Raw genomic sequence first — 22,092 nt, forward strand, 5'->3', positions numbered from 1 at the left:
TTCAGACTGGAAGTTCATATTTCATTAGTAATCATTAAAAAGCAATATTTCTCATATCACAGTAAATGCAGTAGCAGTGGATGTGTGACTGTTTGATACGTGTGTGTATGAATAACTGTGTTTTGTTGTTTCAGACGCACATGTTGTCCCAGATGTGACTAAAGCTGATGCCGCAGACTCGTCCATCTCTGTTTCTGCTCCGAAGATCTCCATCCCTGCGTCTGCACATCACTACTGCTTCTCTCTGGACCTGCGCAGCATCCGAGACCTCAGGACCAGCTTCCCCATCAACTGCGTCCTCAGGTGCCTCGCGACACGCCGCCTGAGCTTTAACACGTTCCTCCTTTAACATGTCCTGCTCGAGTCATAACACGCTTTCCTCCGGCCGCAGATATGCTTACCAGTTCTTCGGCAGCGCGGCTCCCATCATGACCAGTCCAGCGGTGGAGGTGAAGAAGAGCACGGAGGTGTTTCTGCCGCAGTCGTACTGCGCCTTTGATTTCGCTGCTTTACCCAATCAGCTTCAGGACACATTCCTCAGGTGAGACCCGGTGGCATGAAAGTCCTTAAGTATTTTGACTTAAGGGTATCCCCGAGGGGGAAAAATTCCCTGAGGCAAGGGATTTCATTAACTCTTTCCCCACCAAACATGGAATTTTCCGTGTTTTCACTGTTATACGCTAGGGGGCGCTATTACGCATCTCCTGAATGAGTCTAGAAAGTGCCGATCAAAAACACAGACCAGGAAGACACAGAAACGAGCGATCTCATATGTAAGCATATGTATATGAAAAATAATGGGATCATCAACACTAACCGCATATAAATGAAAACCGTCTAATGTTACAGAGTGAAATGTGGATCCAGAAAGTGGTAAAGGTCTGTGCAAGCTCTGGGATACTGATGGAAGCCATCTACTGCATCTTTGCTTTGATAATATTACTGACTATGATCCAGATGTAGTATTTGATTAAAAATGCGATTATTTAAAGTTTTTGCTTAAAATGTTGCTTTTTTTTATTAAACCTACCAACATTCAAGTGTTGATTAAAAAAAAAAAAAAAACAATGCTTGAAGCTACAATAAAACTGTTTTTTTTTTTTTTTTTTAGTAGAAGGTCTGATCTTTATTTTGATGTATTGCATGTTCAGATATTCATACAACAAGACATTCTGAGGGCCATGAAATTTTAGTGAAAATCAGCAAAAACGCTGGCGGGGAAAGAGTTAAGAGCGTTGCAACAAAGTTCTTAACTGTCACGCTTAAGTGTTTATACGAAGTGTTTCACTGTAGTTTCTGGCAACATACGGCAATGGGTGCCACGGTTGCTATAGTTACTAGTCAAGTCAAGTCAAGTCACCTTTATTTATATAGCGCTTTTACAATACAGATTGTGTCAAAGCACTTAACAGTATCAAATTGGAGGATAGAGTGTCAGTAATGTATAATGATAAGATTAAACACTCAATTTTCAGTTAAAGGCATTTCATTATTGAATTCAGAGATGTCATTGTCTAGCTCAGTTTAGTTTAAATAGTATCTGTGCAATCAAATCGACGATAATCGCTAGAAATTAAGTGTCCCCAACTGAGCAAGCCAGAGGCGACAGCGGCAAGGAACCAAAACTCCCTCTGTGACAGAATGGAGAAAAAACCTTGGGAGAAACCAGGCTCAGTCGGGGCCAGTTCTCCTCTGACCAGACGAAACCCGCAGTTCAAAAGTTTATATTTCTATTTTAATTTTGTTGCAATTTCTAACAATAGTAGTATTATGTAGTTAGGTATTTTATTATATTTTAGTTATTTTGTTATTTTTGGTTGATATATCTAGGGATATATCTCTGGGGTCATCTGGGTGTCCTGGTCTCCGCTGGCGATCAGGGCTGTAGACATCCTGATCCACCATCTGATCGGATACGGACTGAGAAACAGACTAGGAAAGAAACAGACAAATATTAGCGTAGATGCCATTCAACTTACGATGTAACGAGTACATCGTGTGTTATGGGGAGTGTTCCCGGTTCGGTTGATCTAATTAATGCAGCCTAACAATCCTTTAACGGATTTGAATAATAGAAGCGTGTGTCGTTATGTGTAAGCCAGGCTAAAGAGATGGGTCTTTAATCTAGATTTAAACTGACAGAGTGTGTCTGCCTCCCGAACAGTGTTAGGTAGACTGTTCCAGAGTTTGGGTGCTAAATAGGAATAGGATCTGCCGCCCGCAGTCGATTTTGATATTCTAGGTATTATCAAACGGCCAGAGTTTTGAGAACGCAGCGGACGTGGAGGACTATAATGCGATAAGAGCTCGCTCAAGTACTGAGGAGCTAAACCATTCAGGGCTTTATAAGTAATTAACAAGATTTTAAAATCTATCCGATGCTTGATAGGGAGCCAGTGCAGTGTTGACAGAACCGGGCTAATATGGTCATATTTCCTGGTTCTAGTAAGGACTCTAGCTGCTGCATTTTGGACTAACTGTAGTTTGTTGATCAAGCGTGCAGAACAACCACCTAATAAAGCATTACAATAGTCTAACCTTGAGGTCATAAACGCATGAATTAACATTTCTGCATTTGACGTTGAGAGCATTGGTCGCAATTTAGATATGCTTTTGAGATGAAAAATGCAGTTTTACAGATGCTAGAAACATGGCTTTCAAATGACAGATTGCTATCGAACAGCACACCTAGGTTCCTGACTGATGAAGAAGAATTGACAGAGCAGCCGTCAAGTGTTAGATAATGTTCTAGGTTATTACATGTGGGGTTTTAGGTCCGATAATTAACACCTCTGTTTTTCAGAATTTAGCAGTAAAAATTATTCGTCATCCAGTTTTTATATCGACTATGCATTCCGTTAGTTTCTCAATTTGGTGTGTTTCACCGGACGCGAAGAAATATAGAGCTGAGTATCATCAGCATAACAGTGAAAGCTAACACCATGTCTCCTGATAATATCTCCCAAGGGTAACATATAAAGCGTGAAAAGTAACGGCCCTAGTACTGAGCCTTGAGGTACTCCATACTGCACTTGTGATCGATATGATACCTCTTCATTCACTGCTACGAACTGATGGCGGTCAGATAAGTACGATTTGAACCATGCTAAGGCACTTCCACTAATGCCAACAAAGTTTTCTAGTCTATTCAAAAGAATGTTGTGGTCGATAGTGTCGAACGCAGCGCTAAGATCCAGTAGAACTAATAAAGAGATACAACCACGATCAGATGATAGAAGCAGGTCATTTGTAACTCTAATGAGAGCAGTCTCAGTACTATGATACGATCTAAATCCTGACTGGAATTCCTCACAGATATCATTTTTCTCTAGGAAGGAATATAATTGTGAGGATACTACCTTTTCTAGTATCTTTGACAGAAAAGGGAGATTTGAGATCGGTCTGTAATTAACTAGATCTTTGGGGTCAAGTTGTGGTTTTTTAATGAGAGGCTTAATAACAGCCAATTTGAAGGTTTTGGGGACATATCCTAATGACAATGATGAATTAATAATAGCCAAAAGAGGATCTATGACTTCTGGAAGCAGCTCTTTTAGTAGTTTAGATGGAATCGGGTCTAACATACATGTTGTTGGTTTAGATGATTTAACAAGTTTATACAATTCTTCCTCTCCCACAGTAGAGAATGAATGAAATTGTTCCTCAGGGGCTCTATAGTGCGCTATCTGATGCGATACTGTAGCTGACGGCTGCAAGGATACAATTTTATCTCTGATAGTATCGATCTTGGAAGTGAAGTAGTTCATAAAGTCATTACTGCTATGCTCTTGGGAAATGCCAACACCTGTTGATGCTTGATTTTTCGTTAATTTAGTTACTGTATTGAATAAATACCGAGGGTTATGTTTGTTTTCTTCTAGAAGAGACGAAAAGTAATCAGATCTAGCAGTTTTTAATGCTTTTCTGTAGGATAGGGTACTTTCCCGCCAAGCTAAACGAAATACCTCTAATTTAGTTTTCCTCCAGCTGCGCTCCATTTTCCGGGCTGCTCTCTTTAGGGCGGGTGTGCTCATTATACCACGGTGTTGGACTCTTATCCTTAATCTTCCTTAAGTGTAAAGGAGCAACCGCATCTAAAGTGCTAGAAAAGAGAGAGTCCATAGTTTCAGTTACATCATCAAGTTGTTCTGAGCTATTGGATATGCTGAGGAACTGAGATAAGTCAGGAAGATTATTTATAAAGCAGTCTTTTGTGGTAGAAGTGATGGTTCTACCATATTTGTAACAAGAAGTTGGCTTTACAGCTTTAGCTATATGGAGTATACAGGAGACTAGATAATGATCTGAGATATCATCGCTCTGCTGTAAAATTTCAACGCCACTGACATCAATTCCATGTGACAGTATTAAATCTAGAGTATGTTTTCGACAATGAGTAGGGCCTGACACGTGTTGTTTAACACCAATTGAGTTTAGAATGTCTATAAATGCTGATCCCAACAAATCTCTTTCATTATCAACATGGATATTAAAATCACCAACGATTAGGACTTTATCTGCAGTCAGCACTAACTCCGATAGAAGATCAGAAAATTCTTTAATAAAGTCTGTATGGTGCCCTGGTGGCCTGTATACAGTAGCCAGTACAAACATCACAGGGGATTTATCATTAACACTTGTTTTCTTTGGATAACGTTATATGAAGCACCATTACTTGAGCAATTATACTTGAAACCTGGCCTCTGAGAGATACTGAAAATATTTCTATAAATTGTAGCAACACCTCCCCTTTACCTTTTGGACGCGGTTCATGTTTGTAACAGTAATCTTGGGGTGTAGACTCGTTTAAAGAAAAATAAATTTAAAGGGCTAGGGCTTTTTTGTAAGTCATATTTTTCTATTATGGCTAAAAGGTTTATTGCATTGTTATTCAGGGCTTTTGCATAAGAACGAAACTCATTGTGAAATGCACAAAACCTAGGTTTCACTTTCAAATACTTGGATTTATGTATATTTGGTTTTCAAAAACAAGGATGTTATTAACCAAACAATGTTTTTTTTTAATTAGATTTTTTGACTGATTTCACATGTCAGGCTTTACGGGGCTAATCTCAGTCTGGAAATGCACTGAAATGGAAATGAGCTTGGTGTTTAAATGTGGCATCTTGACTTTGATTGCGAGTTGTTGTCTGTGTTCAGGGTTCCTCTGGTGGTGGAGATGTGGCACCGAGAGCCGAGCTCTGGAGATGTTCTGCTGGGTTCTGTCAGCATTCATCTGTCTCGTCTGCTCAGCTCCGAGAAAACACGCTTCCTCGATCCGTCCGGCCAGCAGCACTGGAGACAGAGCTGTTCCGAGAGGATTCCCATCATCAAAGCAGACGGGTTCGTGCAATGAAAGGCTTATCTGAATCTAACTGCTGCAGTGAAGGATGTTGCCATAATGCAAATGTCACAGAGTGAAGTGTACAGGACTGTATGTAGTTGTTGGATCATATTCTGTTCAATCCCAGCAGATCACTGTCCCTGCAGCACACAGAACTCGCCTCTAGATGGCGACCTTAAAACACAATGCTGAAATATTTTTATTATTATTCAACAGTATCATGTACAAACAACATGGCAATGACCATATGTGACCCTGGAGCACAAAAACAGTCATAAGAGTCAATTTTTTGAAATTGAGATTTATGCATCATATGAAAGCTGAATAAATAAGCTTTCCATTGATGTATGGTTTGTTAGGTTAGGACAATATTTGAAAATCTGGAATCTGAGGGTGCAAAAAAAATCTAAATATTGAGAAAATCACCTTTAAAGTTGTCCAAATGAAGTTCTTATGCATTTTACTAATCAAAAATTACATTTTGATTTATTTACGGAAGGAAATTTACAAAATATCTTCATGGAACATATATGAACATATAATATCCTAATGATTTTTGGCATAAAAGAAAAATGGATAATGTTGACCCATACAATGTATTGTTGGCTATTGCTACAGATATAGCTGTGCTGCTTATGACTGCTTCTGTGCTGCAGGGACACAAATATATTTGCATTAGAACAGTAGGATCAGGTGCAAAAATACATAGAATTGAGAATAGATAAAATACAAATAAATTAATAGAAAAAGAAAAGAAAAATAAATTTAAAGGGCTAGGGCTTTTTTGTAAGTCATATTTTTCTATTATGGCTAAAAGGTTTATTGCATTGTTATTCAGGGCTTTTGCATAAGAACGAAACTCATTGTGAAATGCACAAAACCTAGGTTTCACTTTCAAATACTTGGATTTATGTATATTTGGTTTTCAAAAACAAGGATGTTATTAACCAAACAATGTTTTTTTTTAATTAGATTTTTTGACTGATTTCACATGTCAGGCTTTACGGGCTAATCTCAGTCTGGAAATGCACTGAAATGGAAATGAGCTTGGTGTTTAAATGTGGCATCTTGACTGATTTTGATCAAGTAAGCGTCAGAATAACTGCAGTAATATCTCCAGATGAACACTTTCTGGACTGAAGCAGCTCAGCTTTACTTGATTCTCCATCAATCACTTTCTAGAAAAATCAGAGCGTCTCAAATCTGATCATCAGGATCTTCTGAGGAGCGTTTATTTCTTCATCTTTGAATGCATTGCATTATATGTTTGGATCATTTCCATCTCATCTTACTGAGACATATTATTGCAGATATAGAGTGACGACTGATATTTAGATCATTTTATGTCAGTATCTGCTGCACTGTTATAAAGATCTCTTTAATTTACATCACAAGCATCAGAATCTCATCATTAATATCAGCATCTGCAGCAAATTCATATTTTTGCTCAGTTTGAGTCTCTGAATAAAATTGAGCTGTTTTTTCCTCCGTATTCTCACCAAATCAGAGCCATAAAAGCCTGATGCATCAAATTATACTCAATAAAAACACTTTAAATATATATATATATATATATATATATATATATATATATATATATATATATATATTGTCTAAAGGTTCAATAAACGTCCCTTTTTTTTTTTTAATAGAAGAGATTCCAAGGTGAGGAAACTTTGGGTAAAATCAGTCATGAATATCAAGCCATAAGGCGTCTACATGCATACAATGGAAAAATAAATGATCAGTAGTTTCAGTGTTAACACAAACACAATGATGCAATGTCTGAAACTAAAAAGTGAAACTTTGGATTTATCTTAAAGGGACAGTTCACCCAAAAAATAAATATTCTGTCCTCTCTTTTCTTTTCTTTTTTTGTGGCACAAAACAAGATATTTTGTCGAATGCTGGGAAGTAAACTACATTAAACCTCATTTACTTTCATTGTATGCACAAAAACACTGAGCCATTTCTCCAGATATGTGTTTCTGTGTTCATAGAAGAAACTCAAACAGGTTTAAACTGATGATTTCTTGGTTAAGGATGTTTTTTTTTCATCTGTCTATGTCACCACATCAAGTACATTTTTATGATACATGACGACAATTGTTTTTAATGGAAACTTCTTTCTGCGATGGAATAAAAAAGTAATTTCTATCTCACAATTCTGACTTTTTGTTTTTCGTTTTTCTGGCTCCTCCTCCTCAGGGCCCCGGCGGGAAGAGACTGTCACTCGACCTCGAGAGACCCTGGAGTACAAGGCAGCGCTGGAGCTGGAGATGTGGAAGGAGATGCAGGAGGATCTGTTCGATAATCAGGTGCGGCTCGGTTCTTCAGTCGCAGCGCTCACATCTCAGATCACATGTATCGTGGAAAACAGAGTTTAGTTTTCATTGTCGTGGTGCTATAAAGAAACTCTAATGTTCACAATGCAAAGCTTCTCCTCGCTCAAATACAGCTTAAGAATAAACAGCTCAAAATGGATCATTTACAAAGTGTTGACATCAAAACAGTGAGCTCATACACTGTAAAAACATACGGTAAAAACCTGTTAATTAATTAACGGCAAGTTCCTTTAATCAATGTGGTTACACAAAATTGTAATCAGTGTAATTTGTGACCCTGGAGCACAAAACCAGTCATAAGGGTCAATTTTTTAAATTGAGATTTATACATTATACACAAGATACAACTATTTGAAAATCTGAGGGTGCAAAAAAATCTAAATATTGAGAAAATCACCTTTAAAGTTGTCCAAATGAAGTTCTTAGCAATGCATATTACTAATCAAAATGAAGTTTTGATATATTTACGGTAGGAAATTTACAAAATATCTTCATGGAACATATATGAACATATAATATCCTAATGATTTTTGGCATAAAAGAAAAATGGATAATTTTGACCCATACAATGTATTGTTGGCTATTGCTACAGATATAGCTGTGCTGCTTATGACTGCTTCTGTGCTGCAGGGACACAAATATATTTGCATTAGAACAGTAGGATCAGGTGCAAAAATACATAGAATTGAGAATAGATAAAATACAAATAAATTAATAGAAAAAAGAAAAGAAAAGAAAAATAAATTTAAAGGGCTAGGGCTTTTTTTGTAAGTCATATTTTTCTATTATGGCTAAAAGGTTTATTGCATTGTTATTCAGGGCTTTTGCATAAGAACGAAACTCATTGTGAAATGCACAAAACCTAGGTTTCACTTTCAAATACTTGGATTTATGTATATTTGGTTTTCAAAAAACAAGGATGTTATTAACCAAACAATGTTTTTTTTTTTAATAGAAGAGATTCCAAGGTGAGGAAACTTTGGGTAAAATCAGTCATGAATATCAAGCCATAAGGCGTCTACATGCATACAATGGAAAAATAAATGATCAGTAGTTTCAGTGTTAACACAAACACAATGATGCAATGTCTGAAACTAAAAAGTGAAACTTTGGATTTATCTTAAAGGGACAGTTCACCCAAAAAATAAATATTCTGTCCTCTCTTTTCTTTTCTTTTTTTGTGGCACAAAACAAGATATTTTGTCGAATGCTGGGAAGTAAACTACATTAAACCTCATTTACTTTCATTGTATGCACAAAAACACTGAGCCATTTCTCCAGATATGTGTTTCTGTGTTCATAGAAGAAACTCAAACAGGTTTAAACTGATGATTTCTTGGTTAAGGATGTTTTTTTTTCATCTGTCTATGTCACCACATCAAGTACATTTTTATGATACATGACGACAATTGTTTTTAATGGAAACTTCTTTCTGCGATGGAATAAAAAAAGTAATTTCTATCTCACAATTCTGACTTTTTTGTTTTTCGTTTTTTCCAATTCTGAGAAAAAAGTCATAATTGTGATATATAGACTCAGAATTTTGAGACGTAGTCACCATTAGCTTTTTTATCCCGTGGCAGAAATAAGCTTCTATTGGTGTTAGTTTGATAGTTGAACTGAATTGTGTGTCTGTAGGTCGGAGAAGTTGGCTGAACTCTGTTATGTGAGCGTTCTTGAAGATCTGGGGTTTGTGAAAGCTCAAGACATCCTCGTCTCTGAAGCGTCTCAGGTGTGGCGCCGACTCTTGATCTGTATCTGAATGTTAATGTGGCTTGGACAGCTGAATTATGGGTAATGTTTGTTGATCAGGGGCCGGCGGCGGCTCTGGCTCCTCCTCCTCAGGGCCCCGGCGGGGAAGAGACTGTCACTCGACCTCGAGAGACCCTGGAGTACAAGGCAGCGCTGGAGCTGGAGATGTGGAAGGAGATGCAGGAGGATCTGTTCGATAATCAGGTGCGGCTCGGTTCTTCAGTCGCAGCGCTCACATCTCAGATCACATGTATCGTGGAAAACAGAGTTTAGTTTTCATTGTCGTGGTGCTATAAAGAAACTCTAATGTTCACAATGCAAAGCTTCTCCTCGCTCAAATACAGCTTAAGAATAAACAGCTCAAAATGGATCATTTACAAAGTGTTGACATCAAAACAGTGAGCTCATACACTGTAAAAAACATACGGTAAAAACCTGTTAATTAATTAACGGCAAGTTCCTTTAATCAATGTGGTTACACAAAATTGTAATCAGTGTAATTTGTGACCCTGGAGCACAAAACCAGTCATAAGGGTCAATTTTTTTAAATTGAGATTTATACATTATACACAAGATACAACTATTTGAAAATCTGAGGGTGCAAAAAAATCTAAATATTGAGAAAATCACCTTTAAAGTTGTCCAAATGAAGTTCTTAGCAATGCATATTACTAATCAAAAATGAAGTTTTGATATATTTACGGTAGGAAATTTACAAAATATCTTCATGGAACATGATCTTAATATCCTAATGATTTTTGGCATAAAAGAGAAATGTATAATTTTGACTCATACAATGTATTGTTGGCTATTGCTACAAATATAGCTGTGCTGCTTATGACTGCTTCTGTGCTGCAGGGACACAATTATAGTAAAAAGCCTTAAATTGACTTTTGACTCTCAATACATTAAGGTTTTATGTTGTTAAATTAGTGTTTATGGCATTATTTTAATTTCATGCAGGTTATAATGATGGTGTTTTGTGTTTGTGACACTTTGTATTTACCACCTGCGTTTGTCAGTATATTATATATTTTTTTTTAAATTGTAATTTAAGTTCGGTCTGTAAAGCTTCAAATGTTGCTAACATTTTTTTCAAGTTCTGGCAACTTATGCAGCTTTTTTAAACATTAAATTTGCAGATTTTTTTTTTTTATTCATTTTGTTTATTTATTACAGTGCATGATTACCTGCCTTTATTCAGTATCGTTTCATATGCAAAGTTACTCATTTTATATGCAAAGAGTTTATCCAGTCGTAACAGAGGTGATGAACTTCTGGGAAGTTACAGTGAGGTGCTACAGATGTGTGCTAGAAGTTGGTTGTTTTAAAACGTTTCTAATGTGTTGTGTTTTTGTCCTCAGCTGAAGCAGAAGGAGTTGAGTCACATGCAGGCGCTGGCGGAGGAGTGGAGGAGGAGAGATCACCAGCGGGAGGCGCTCATCAAGAAGAAGGTCAGGCACAGGGTTGCCAGATTGGATGGACGATTTCCAGCCCAAAAGCTCACAAAAACCCGCCCAGTCCAACAAAAAACACCCAAAACTTTAACTGTCAAAATATTGTGATAGAATATGTCAATCAAGGAGGATAAGAGCCGTTTTTAACTCCTTAAAACAAAATAATATAAATATAACGTTATATAAATTCCCCATGGATCAAATTGGGGCAAATATTACATTAAAGAGAATTACCAAATATGATTAAAATATGCAAGCAGACACTGTCAAATCGGCAAAAAAAACACATGCAGCATTAACAGTCAGAATTTAAATGCAAAAAAGTGATCAGAAAAAGCAATGTAACTACGTATTTCACACTGGTTTATGCACACACCATTACAGTCAAAACTGTGTCATTCATTGATGCATACTGTATGATAATCCGACCATTAAAAAAAAAAAAATGAACAACAACAATAATGCATTTGCCTTTGTGTCGCTCTATAATTTCACACAGAACTAGAGGAAGTCTTTCGTGAAGTCCTAACTTTGCACAGTCCAGCAGCTTTCAAGGATATACCAATCTGGACCGTTTAAAAGACAGAAGACAGGATCGTATAGATATAAATAGATTTTTACCTGCACAATCTAATTCAAAACCTCCCCGAACCCGCCCAATCTGGCAACACTGTTCAGAAAGCCATGACAGGGTTAGTTCACCTGACAAATATCAGTCTTGCTTCAGTGGGACCCAAGATGAGATGTTTCGGAGAATGACCAGGCTGTTTTGTTTCAGACAGTAAAATTTCAGTAGTCTGTACGTCTACGGTTCTTCGTACCAAACAGACGTCACAATTACATCACAGCGCTAGCTGGAGGCGAAACAAAGAGGAAACTGGAGGCGGCGCATTCAAACCTGCACAGATTTGGCTACATAATGAGCTTAAAATATCGTCTTGTTGGGTGCAAGAACAAGCAAAAATATCTGCCAGTGGGGTAAGAAAAATAATCTTAATTCAAAGGCTATACAAGATTATTTTTCTTACTCCATTGGTAGATATTTTTGCTTGTTTTAAGCAAAAACCAACAAAATTTAGATTTTTTTTTTTTTTAGAAAACAAGACTTATCTTAAATCATTTCACTTGTACAGTAAATGCATCTTGATTCAAGAATGTTTAGATATTTATACTAGAAAACAAGACAGAAATACTAAGCAAGAGAATAATTTTTTTGCAGTGGACCTTATATTTCTGGTTGGATGGCCGTACAAATTCATTATACAACACATGATTCGATTCAGATACAGCATTATTGGCCAACCTTACAAGATTTTTATGATAGGATAATTCATATACTTTTGAAGTTGCTGACCCAAACATTTTTAGTAAGTTCATCATCTTTGTTTTAAACTGACAGATTAACTCATATACCATAGAATTACAGTACTGCAAAACACTCATAATTACAGGCATGAAAAATAATAAAAGAATTGCTTTCTTGCTCCAAAAGATATCAATCGTGGAGGAAGTAGATTCTCTGCATTGATTTTTTACAGATACTATGTGTCCCTGCAGCACAAAAGCAGTCATAAGCAGCACAGCTATATTTGTAGCAATAGCCAACAATACATTGCATGAGTCAAAATGATACATTTCTCTTTTATGCCAAAAATCATTAGGATATTAAGTAAAGATCGTGTTCCGTGAAGATATTTCGGTTTTCCTACCGTAAATATATCAAAACTTCATTTTTGATTAGTAATATGCATTGCTAAGAACTTCATTTGGACAACTTTAAAGGTGATTTTCTCAATATTTAGATTTTTGCACCCTCAGATTCCAGATTTTCAAATATTGTCCGATCCTAACAAACCATACATCAATGGAAAGCTTATTTATTCAGCCTTCAGATGATGCATAAATCTCAATTAAAAAAAAGAAAAGTGACCCTTATGTTTTGTGCTCCAGGGTCACATATGATCTTTCCGTGTTATCTATCCTTACTCCTAAGTACTCATATGTTTCTACCTGTCTGATGTCTTATTTTTCATGTTATGTTTTTGTCGTTGTTTCTTCAGGAGATGGAGTATAATCTCCTGGAGGAGCAGCTGCAGAAGACTCTGTCTGACCTGGAGAAGAGGGAGAAAGCTCTCGCTCACGCTGAGACGGAGGTGAGACCGAATCCTCTGAATGATCGTCACAGAGCTTGTCCTGCGGTTGTGTTTCTGACACGCTCGTCTGGTTTAGACGCAGAGGCTGCAGCGAGAGCTGCGCGCCGAGCACGAGTTCAGCCTGCGGGAGCTACAGGACGGAGGCAGGCGTCTGCGCGAGGACTGCGCTCACCAGGTGGAGCTGGAGAGGTCAAAGGTCAGGCAGATCGAGGATCTACTGGCTCAGCAGCGACAGCAGGTAAACACAGCAGACGCGAGCTGTGACCGTGATCTCTGGCCCTTTAAAGGCACGAGCCGGGAGGGGTCTGGTGACCCTGGGGTCACGGGGTCATGAGGTCACCCCCGGCTGATGTCAATACTCTCTAATCCACTCGTTCTTAAGAGAGGAGTGAAGAGGTTTAGCGGTAATCCAGTGAGATCATGAGGTTCTGGTGTAAATGAGCGCTGGGTAATGTTTGTGTTTCTGATCGATATGACAGTGGTCTTAAACTCGAATGCGACTGTCACGTGCAACCTATCAGTTCAAAAGAGATTTATTGTCAATAATATTTAAGAAATTCTTACTTTGTTTACACCTCTCGAGAATGACAGAGTAGAAAGGGAACAAACATAACTTAAAAGGACAATACAAAATACGTAAAAATATAGAATATACAGCAGGGCTTAATTAAAAGCAGCGGAGCTCCGAGTAATCACATCATCTCCAAAAGAACGGTATGATTTCCAGAACAAATTTACCGGGATTTTGATCGTGTGAAAGGGTTAAACTCGTCCTCTGCATATGCTGTGAGTTTGAAATGCTTAACGCTCATCTGAGAAAACAGTGTTCATTATCTCACTAGATTTGTAACGTAAATCATTTATAAACCTTTGCCAACACAGGAGAATACATCAACTTATTTCTAAAAATGCCATTTATTGTACATCGCGATTCAAAATAAAAGTTTCTGAGTTCGCATGTGGCCAAATATTAAAATTTAATGGATTTAAACGTCGTTTAATCACGCTGTAAAGTGAAACGTCACCAGGCCGTTGGCGCCCTCTGCAGGTATTTCTTATAATACATAATGTACTTAAATTGGTTATGTTCATATTATGTATAGACATATTACATTATGTATTTTAACAGTGTTGTTCAATAAAACCATGTAATAACTTGGTTTTGATATTTTATTTGAGCCAATATTGCCTCATCGTTTGTTTGTTTTTATTTATATATATATATATAGTCATACTAAAGCCTGGTTTTCACTTAGGTCTATTTATGCTACTAAAAAATATCAGATTACTCAATTGTCAAAATAATCAGTAGATTACTTGATTACCAAAATGATCATTAGTTACAGCCCTAGATTAGTTAAAATATTTCTAAATACAGCATTGCTTTACTTTTTGTAATTAAAAGACAAATATTTTGTCATTGAAAATTTCTTAAAAATAGTATTCAAATATTGTCTTATTCTAGTGAACCAAGTGTCTGTGTTTTGTCTCATCTGGTGAGCTAAGTGTATTGTCACACCCCTAGTGTTGATAAGCAGTGATATAGCTCATAATTTAAAGTGTATGATGTAGCTTTCCATATAATCAACCATATATTCATGAAAAAAAAATCAGTTTGAATAAGGAAAGTAATAACTTTGCCATAGTATCTTTTCAGATGTTAAAGTTGCCACAGTCATGACTCCTGAAGTCTCTGAAATGACTTTTATTTTGTAACTTTTGTTTTTTCTTGAAATCACTATCGTATTGAAATCGTTATCCAGTTTGACTAAATAGACAGTTTGAATTCACAACACTTGCTGAAAAAAAGTAATCATCTTCTGAATGTCAAAGAAATATTTTCATACAGAAGACAAAGAACAGTTTCCATTTCACGTTTTATAAAATGTCAGGCGAAAATAACGTACAAGCATTTACCATGTAAAAACAATAATTTAGCACTAGCTGCTCATGTGTATAGAAGTGTATAAAATAGTTAAATATTAACTTAATATGCAATTCAATTCAAGTTGTGGCATTAAATGTTGCATGCAATGCAAACAGTGAATATCTTCCTCAGTATTTTAATCTTGCTTTCCAGTGCAAATATCTAAACACCCTTCAATTAAGATCCATTTTCTGGAGATGCAAAATGAAGATATGAAGTCTTGTTTCTGAAAAAATTATCAGAGTTTATGATTAAACCAAAATCTGTCAATGGGGCATGAAAACTTTTTTCCCTTTTGAATTAAGTTGATTTTTCCGAGCCCACTGACAGATATTTGTTCTTGTTTTAACTTGCTTAATTCTTGACAAGACTTTTTTTTTTTTTAGCATATTTCATTTTGCTTCTCTTCATTTAAGAGTCTTTAGACATTTGCACTGGAAAACAAGATGAAGAAACTGATGCACAAAATCACTTCTTTACAAAATATCTTCATGGAACATGATCTTTACTTTTTTGGCATAAAAGAATAAATGCATAATTTTGAGCCATGCAATGTATCGTTGTCTATTGCTACAAATATACCTGTGCTGCTTATGACTGCTTTTGTGCTCCAGAGTCACAAATATGTATATATTTCACAACATGAGTGTGAACATTTATTGTTGGCATCTTTATGCATTCAGACATCTAGAATATTCCCACAAGTTCTCATAATCGCTGATGCACTTAATCACCAAACAAAGAGCAGAGTTTTCTGAGATCCTGCGTCTGTTTTCTATTGAATTCGTCTGCAGCTCCTCTGTGAAATAGAGCATCTCCTCGTCTTAAGCGCTTTCTTCAGACAGCCCACCTACTGAAATACTTCAGCCTGCCGACTCATTTTTTCCCAGAAAACATCTGGCCCGGCGCAGCGCTAACAAATCAAGCAAAGTAGGTTTCTGACATGCGAAAAGAGAAGAGGCCGTGATGAGAGCTTTCTGGAGCATATATCGTGTCAGTAACGTGTAAACATACATTCGTCCCGCTCGACGCTCTCTAACCGGTTTATCTGGGCAGAATCCTCCCCCGTCTTTCTTCTACTATTTCTTTTTTTCTGGATGCTCTCTCCTCGTTTGTGAATACCAAACATCGTGTGTCAGGTTTCTCTGGCGTCTGCTTTCTGTCAGACAGAGAAGCTGCGAATGGAGAGGGCTTGTAAGGTTTTAGTTGGAGCGGACGCTGTCTAACACCCTTGAAGTGTTTCAGCGGTAGCGGCTCGAGCTGATGGATCACACACACACACACACACACACACAGACACACACACACACACACACACACACACACACACACACACAGACACACACACACACACACACACACACACACAGACAGACAGACAGAGACGTGTTAAACACACACTGGAGCTGTAATGAACAGCACTGTAAACCACAGCTGTCTGCGCTTCTCTGCTTCTTAGACAGCATTCACAGACTTGTCTGCTTATACTCAGTCACATTTGATCAGATTCTGATGAATTAACCCTGTAAACATACTGTATTATATTGCATACACTACCAGTCAAAAGTTTTTGAACAGTAAGATTTTTACTATTTTTAAAGAGGTCTCTTCTGCTCACCAATCCTGCCTTTATTTGATCCAAAATAGAGCAAAAGCATTAATATTGCTTACTATTTAAAATAACTGCTTTCTATTTGAATGTAATTTATTCCTGTGATTAATTAATTATAGAAATGAATATTTTATTTAGCAATGATGCTTTAAATTAATCAAAATCGATGATAAAGGCATTTCTAATGTTACAAAAGATTTCTTTTTCAGATAAATTCTGTTCTTCTGAACTTTCTATTCATTAAAGAACCTGAAAAAAATGTCTTTTTAACGTCATAATAAAAATAAATGTTTGTTGAGCAGCAAATCAGCATATTAGAATGATTTCTGAAGATCATGTGACACTGAAGACTGCAGTAATGATGCTGAAAATACAGCTGCGCATCACAGAAATATATTACAGTTTAAAATTTATTCAAATAGAAAACAGTTATTTTAAATAGTAAAAATATTTAAAATTTTACTGTTTTTGCTGTATTTTGGATCAAATAAATGCAGGCTTGGTGAGCAGAAGAGAAATTCTTTAAAAACATTAAAAATCTTACTGTTCAATAACGTGTGACTGGTAGTGTATGTAAATTTCATCTTTACTGTTTCACACACAATCTTCTCCATGTCTTTTGTCGTCTGATAGTTTAGAGTGTTTTATCCATTAAAAGCTCTTTTAGTGTAATTGTACAAGCGTCCAGCTGCTGCTTCAGTGTCAAATCTTGACTGATTTTGATCAAGTAAGCGTCAGAATAACTGCAGTCATGTCTCCAGATGAACACTTACTGGACTGAAGCAGCTCAGCTTTACTTGATTCTCCATCAATCATTTTCTAGAAAAATCAGTGCGTCTCAAATCTGATCATCAGGATCTTCTGAGGAGCTTTACTTTCACTGTTCCTCAGCGGAGGAATGATCTTCATCTCACATCTTCTGAGGAGCGATTATTTCTTCATCTTTGAATGCATTGCATTATATGTTTGGATCATTTCAATCTCATCTTACTGAGACATATTATTGGAGATATAGAGTGACGACTGATATTTAGATCATTTTATGTCAGTATCTGCTGCAGTGTTAGAAACATCTCACTGATTATACATCACAAACATCAGAATTTCATCATAGAAATACCTACATTTGCAACAAATTCATATTTTTGAAGTCTTTGAATAAAATTCAGCAATTTTGTCCTTTATATTCTCACTATATCAGACTATATGGTTTAATAAATTGTTCCATTTCAAATAAAATTGTTTTTTCAGACCTTTTCATTTGTCAGGGTTTTCTTTCTGTGATAATTTCCCGTTTCTCTTGTTCCATCATCATGTTGACTATGAAAGATACAAGAGGCTGAGAACAAATACAAGCAGCTGGAGAAGGAGTTCCAGCAGTACCGGGATCAGCAGAACGTCCGGCCCGAGGTCCGTCTGCAGTCAGAGATCAACCTGCTGACCCTCGAGAAGGTCAGAGACCCTAAACCACCGTATACAGAGCAGAACCGTATTATATCCAGTCTGTTTGAGAATCATTGTGTTTTTATTATCAAGGTGGAACTGGAGCGTAAACTGGAGTCAGCAACTAAATCTAAACTACATTACAAGCAGCAGTGGGGACGAGCGCTGAAGGAGCTGGCCAGATTTAAACAGGTACGACTAACAGGTTAACTATCCAGACGCACTGCGATCAGATCACATGATGATGTTTACTGGGTTCATGAGTGTGTTTTACTCTCATCACAGCTGTAAGTGATGAGTGAAAGCTTTCAGACAGTGTAGTTTTAACCTCTCAAATCTGATGAGATTATTTTGTGCATAATTGTGAAAAATTAGGATTAGGAGATTGGATCAATCTCATAAAAATGTGTTCCCAAATCGATCACCCCAAAATATATTTTGCATCAAGAAAATTAAACCTATTTTAAGGACGATTAAAAAATGTTTGCATTGTTGTTGTTTTCAGTATTTAATGTTTGTAGTAAAATACTTAGTTTAAAAATATGTAACAAATATATTACAAAATATAAAATATTCATTAAAAAATATATATATATATATATATATATATATATTGATGCATATATTTAGATAGATAGATAGATAGATAGATAGATAGATAGATAATGTTTTAATTTTAAATTTGTTTGTCATTCTCAAATAATATTACAAATATTTAAAAATTCTAAAAGAAAAATAAATAAATACAGAGCTTTATTTAATAATATTTAATATTTGTACTAAAATGCTTAAATGTTTAAAAATACGTAACAAATATATAAAAAATATAAAATATTTATAGAAAGTAAAAAAACTTATTCTAAATTAATATATTGATGCATATATTTATTTCAGAATCTCATGAATGTTATGCATCTGGATGTTTTACTTTGGAATTTGTTTGTAATTCTTATTTATGCTAAAATACTTATATATATAATGTATGTATATATATATATATATATTTGTATTTAGATAGATGGATAGTTTTTCTTTAATGTTTTTATTTTGAATTTGTTTGTAATTCTCAAATAATATTACAAATAAATAAAAGAGTTATAATATAAATAATTTATATATATTTATATATATATATATATATTAAAATGTAGTATTTAGTAAACTTTAATATTTAAATTTTCAACATGAATGAGGATGAGATTCTTGTGCATTACAGTCATGAGAATGTTCTTCAATGTCATGAAAATAATGTTGCAATGTAAAAAATCTTAAAGGCTCTAAAAATAGTCTGGAGTTTGTGTTCTGGATCCAATCAGGCTGCAGGCTCTCACATGCGTTCATGCCGGTCAGAACCAGCTCAAGACTAATGGACCCGTTTACTGCATTAAAGCAGACGTGGATGCGAGTTCTCATGGAAAAAGCCATGCGAGTGAACGTTGAGAAACGGTGAGCTGTCACGAGCTGCGCTGAAACATTGGGCCGCTTCTCCACTGAACCCTGTACGGGACGAAGGCCGTGTAAACAGAGGCGCCGCATGGAGCTTATCAGCCTGCTAATAACTGTTACAGACACAAACCAGCTGGAACGGCCACAGACTCGCCTTTCTCTTTACTTTCAAGTGCCAGATATATATAAAGAAAACAGCTGATGATTTATGGAGCTCCGAGGCCTCCATAACTTAATATGATATTGAGCTATAAATCAGGACTGTATTATGTTCAACATTAAACATCTGAATATCAAGTTGGCTTGTTGAAAGATCGATGGATGAATTTAAGTGGATCGTTTTTCACAGAAATAATCTTGTATTCTCTTGTAACATAGTAGAAACACTAAATATACACTGCTGTTCAGAAGTTAGGGATCAGTAAGATGTTTAATGTTTTTGAAAGAAGTCTCTTCTGCTCACAAAGACTGCATGCATTTGATCAAAAATGCAGTAAAAATTGTGAAATATTATTAGAATTTAAAATAACTGTTTTCTATGTGAATATGTTTTAAACTGTAATTTATTTCTGTGATGCGCAGCTGTATTTTCAGCATCATTACTGCAGTCTTCAGTGTCACATGATCTTCAGAAATCATTCCAAACTGATTCCAAACTTTGGATAATCGCATAGAAAAGAGTTATTTGAAGTTGTAATATTTCACATTTTTTACTGTATTTTGATCAAATAAATGCAGCCTTTGTGAGCAAAAGAAACTTTAAAAACATTAAAATCCTTACTGATTCCAAGCTTTAGATAATCACATAGAAAAGAGTTATTTAAATTGTAATATTTCACAATTTTTACTGTATTTTTTTATCAAATAAATGCAGCCTTTGTGAGCAAAAGAAACTTCTTGTAAAACATAAAAAATCTTACTGATTCCAAACTGTTGAACACTAGTGTACATGCACGTACAGAGAGCACGTTTAGCACAGATCTTCACTAAAGATGTGCTGTGACGGATCTGTCAGCTCTGTTTGGGGTTTCTGGGTAAATTTCCTCAGTGAAGCGGTCCAGGTGTCGGCGAATCTCTCCAGAAAACTGCTCTTGAGTTGTGTCTGGCATCCGGGTCATTCACTGGTCACACAAGCACACGCGTGTCTTCAGCCGTTATTAGAGCTGACGCCCACTACACACTGCGAACAGAACTCTGGGAACGATTAGAGCCGCCGTTAACCGCAGGTAGTGGAGGAAACTCCTCAAATCTTCAAGATAATTGTGTGTGTGTGTGTGTTTTCCTTCAGCTAATGTTTGGCCGTAAGTCAAGGCCATATCTAAGTGTTTGTTTTTCTTGCACTTTTGGCTGCGGTGAATGTTTTGCTATGTTGTAATGCTTCAGGAAAACTGCAGATGAAATGAGATTACCACAAACACATCATCAATAAAATCAAGCTCGTTTGAGTTTTCACAGACGCTCTATATTGATGTGCGCTGCTGGAAAACTCAGATTTCACCTTTCACATTAAAACGGGAGACTGAGACCAGCGATCGAGGAGACGTCCTGTAAAAATAAGCAGTTATTGCATGAGTTATTCTCTATATGTGCTGCAGGAATGGTTGATGGCTGGTAGCCAGCACTGTGTGTGTGTGTGTGTGTGTGTGAGAGAGAGTGTGTGTGTGTGTGTGTGTGTGTGTGCACTTGTACAGCTATCTTTGTGAGGGCCGGTTTGAGTTTTAGACCATCGGAGTGAGGACAATCTTGTAAAGTGAGGACATTTTGGCGGTCCTCACTTTCTGGGACCCCTTTAAAGGCCTGTTTGAGGGTCAAGACTTGGTTTCAGGGGTCAGGTTATAATTGGGTAAAGGGTAGGTTTAGGGTGAGGGTTTGGGTGAGGCACTTAGTTCTGAAGGTTAGGGTAAGGAGCTGGAGACTGCATTGTCAATGTATGTCCTCACAAAGATAGCTATACAGAGTTGAGTGTGTGTGGTCAAACCTGAAATTTTTGACGTTGTGGGGAGCGGCCTGCAATCCCCACGAGGGAAAAAAATTATTAAAAATAGTAAATGATGTTTATCTGAAAGTGTAACAATGAAACAGGTTTTCTGTAAGAGGTCGGGTTAGGGGATTGAAAATATCGTTTGGTCAGTATAAAAGTAATAGAAGTCTATGGAAAGTCCCCACAATTCTCAGAAACAAACGTGTGTGTGTGTGTGTGTGTGTGTGTGTGTGTGTGTGTGTTTAGCGCGAGCAGGAGAACGCCATGACACGCCTGAAGAAGCAGCAGCAGGAGCTGGAGCACATGAGGTTACGCTACCTGGCCGCTGAAGAGAAGGAAGCCGTCAAGAACGAGAAACATGAGCTCCAGGACATCCGTAACGAGCTGAACAGGTGTGTGATCCAAGCTTCTGTCGCTTTCAGTCGTTTATGTGAATTTGTATGTGTGAAATGACCAACTAGGGCTGCACGATTTTCCAAAATAAAAACAAAATTGCAGTAAAGTGTTGGGCGATATGCTCACTTGTCCTATCGTCAGCCTGAGAGATCGCCTAAACACAATTAGGCGTATGCTGGTATCAGATTTTTATGTTGTGATTAATTGCGAATGCTTTTATCACGATATACGGTATT

At 36.6% G+C, this 22,092-nt stretch overlaps 1 protein-coding gene across 3 annotated transcripts in view; it reads left to right on the top strand.

Annotated features, from left to right (window-relative positions):
• cep120 (centrosomal protein 120) overlaps positions 1-22,092 on the top strand; it is a 52,554-nt gene that overhangs the window by 11,364 nt on the left and 19,098 nt on the right. For all 3 annotated transcript variants that reach the window (XR_009272468.1, XR_009272467.1, XM_058784630.1), the window contains exons 9-19: positions 135-303; positions 392-541; positions 5,161-5,343; positions 9,328-9,421; positions 9,502-9,645; positions 10,806-10,895; positions 12,959-13,051; positions 13,128-13,289; positions 17,920-18,042; positions 18,127-18,225; positions 21,707-21,852. Coding sequence is in view for 1 of the 3 variants with exons in the window: in XM_058784630.1 (XP_058640613.1) it covers positions 135-303; positions 392-541; positions 5,161-5,343; positions 9,328-9,421; positions 9,502-9,645; positions 10,806-10,895; positions 12,959-13,051; positions 13,128-13,289; positions 17,920-18,042; positions 18,127-18,225; positions 21,707-21,852 (1,453 nt within the window). In the remaining 2 variants the exon portion in view is untranslated. The remainder of the gene's footprint in view (positions 1-134; positions 304-391; positions 542-5,160; positions 5,344-9,327; positions 9,422-9,501; positions 9,646-10,805; positions 10,896-12,958; positions 13,052-13,127; positions 13,290-17,919; positions 18,043-18,126; positions 18,226-21,706; positions 21,853-22,092) is intronic.

This window comes from Onychostoma macrolepis, chromosome 08 (assembly GCF_012432095.1).
Source record: "Onychostoma macrolepis isolate SWU-2019 chromosome 08, ASM1243209v1, whole genome shotgun sequence".
Classification (NCBI taxonomy): Eukaryota; Metazoa; Chordata; class Actinopteri; order Cypriniformes; family Cyprinidae; genus Onychostoma; species Onychostoma macrolepis.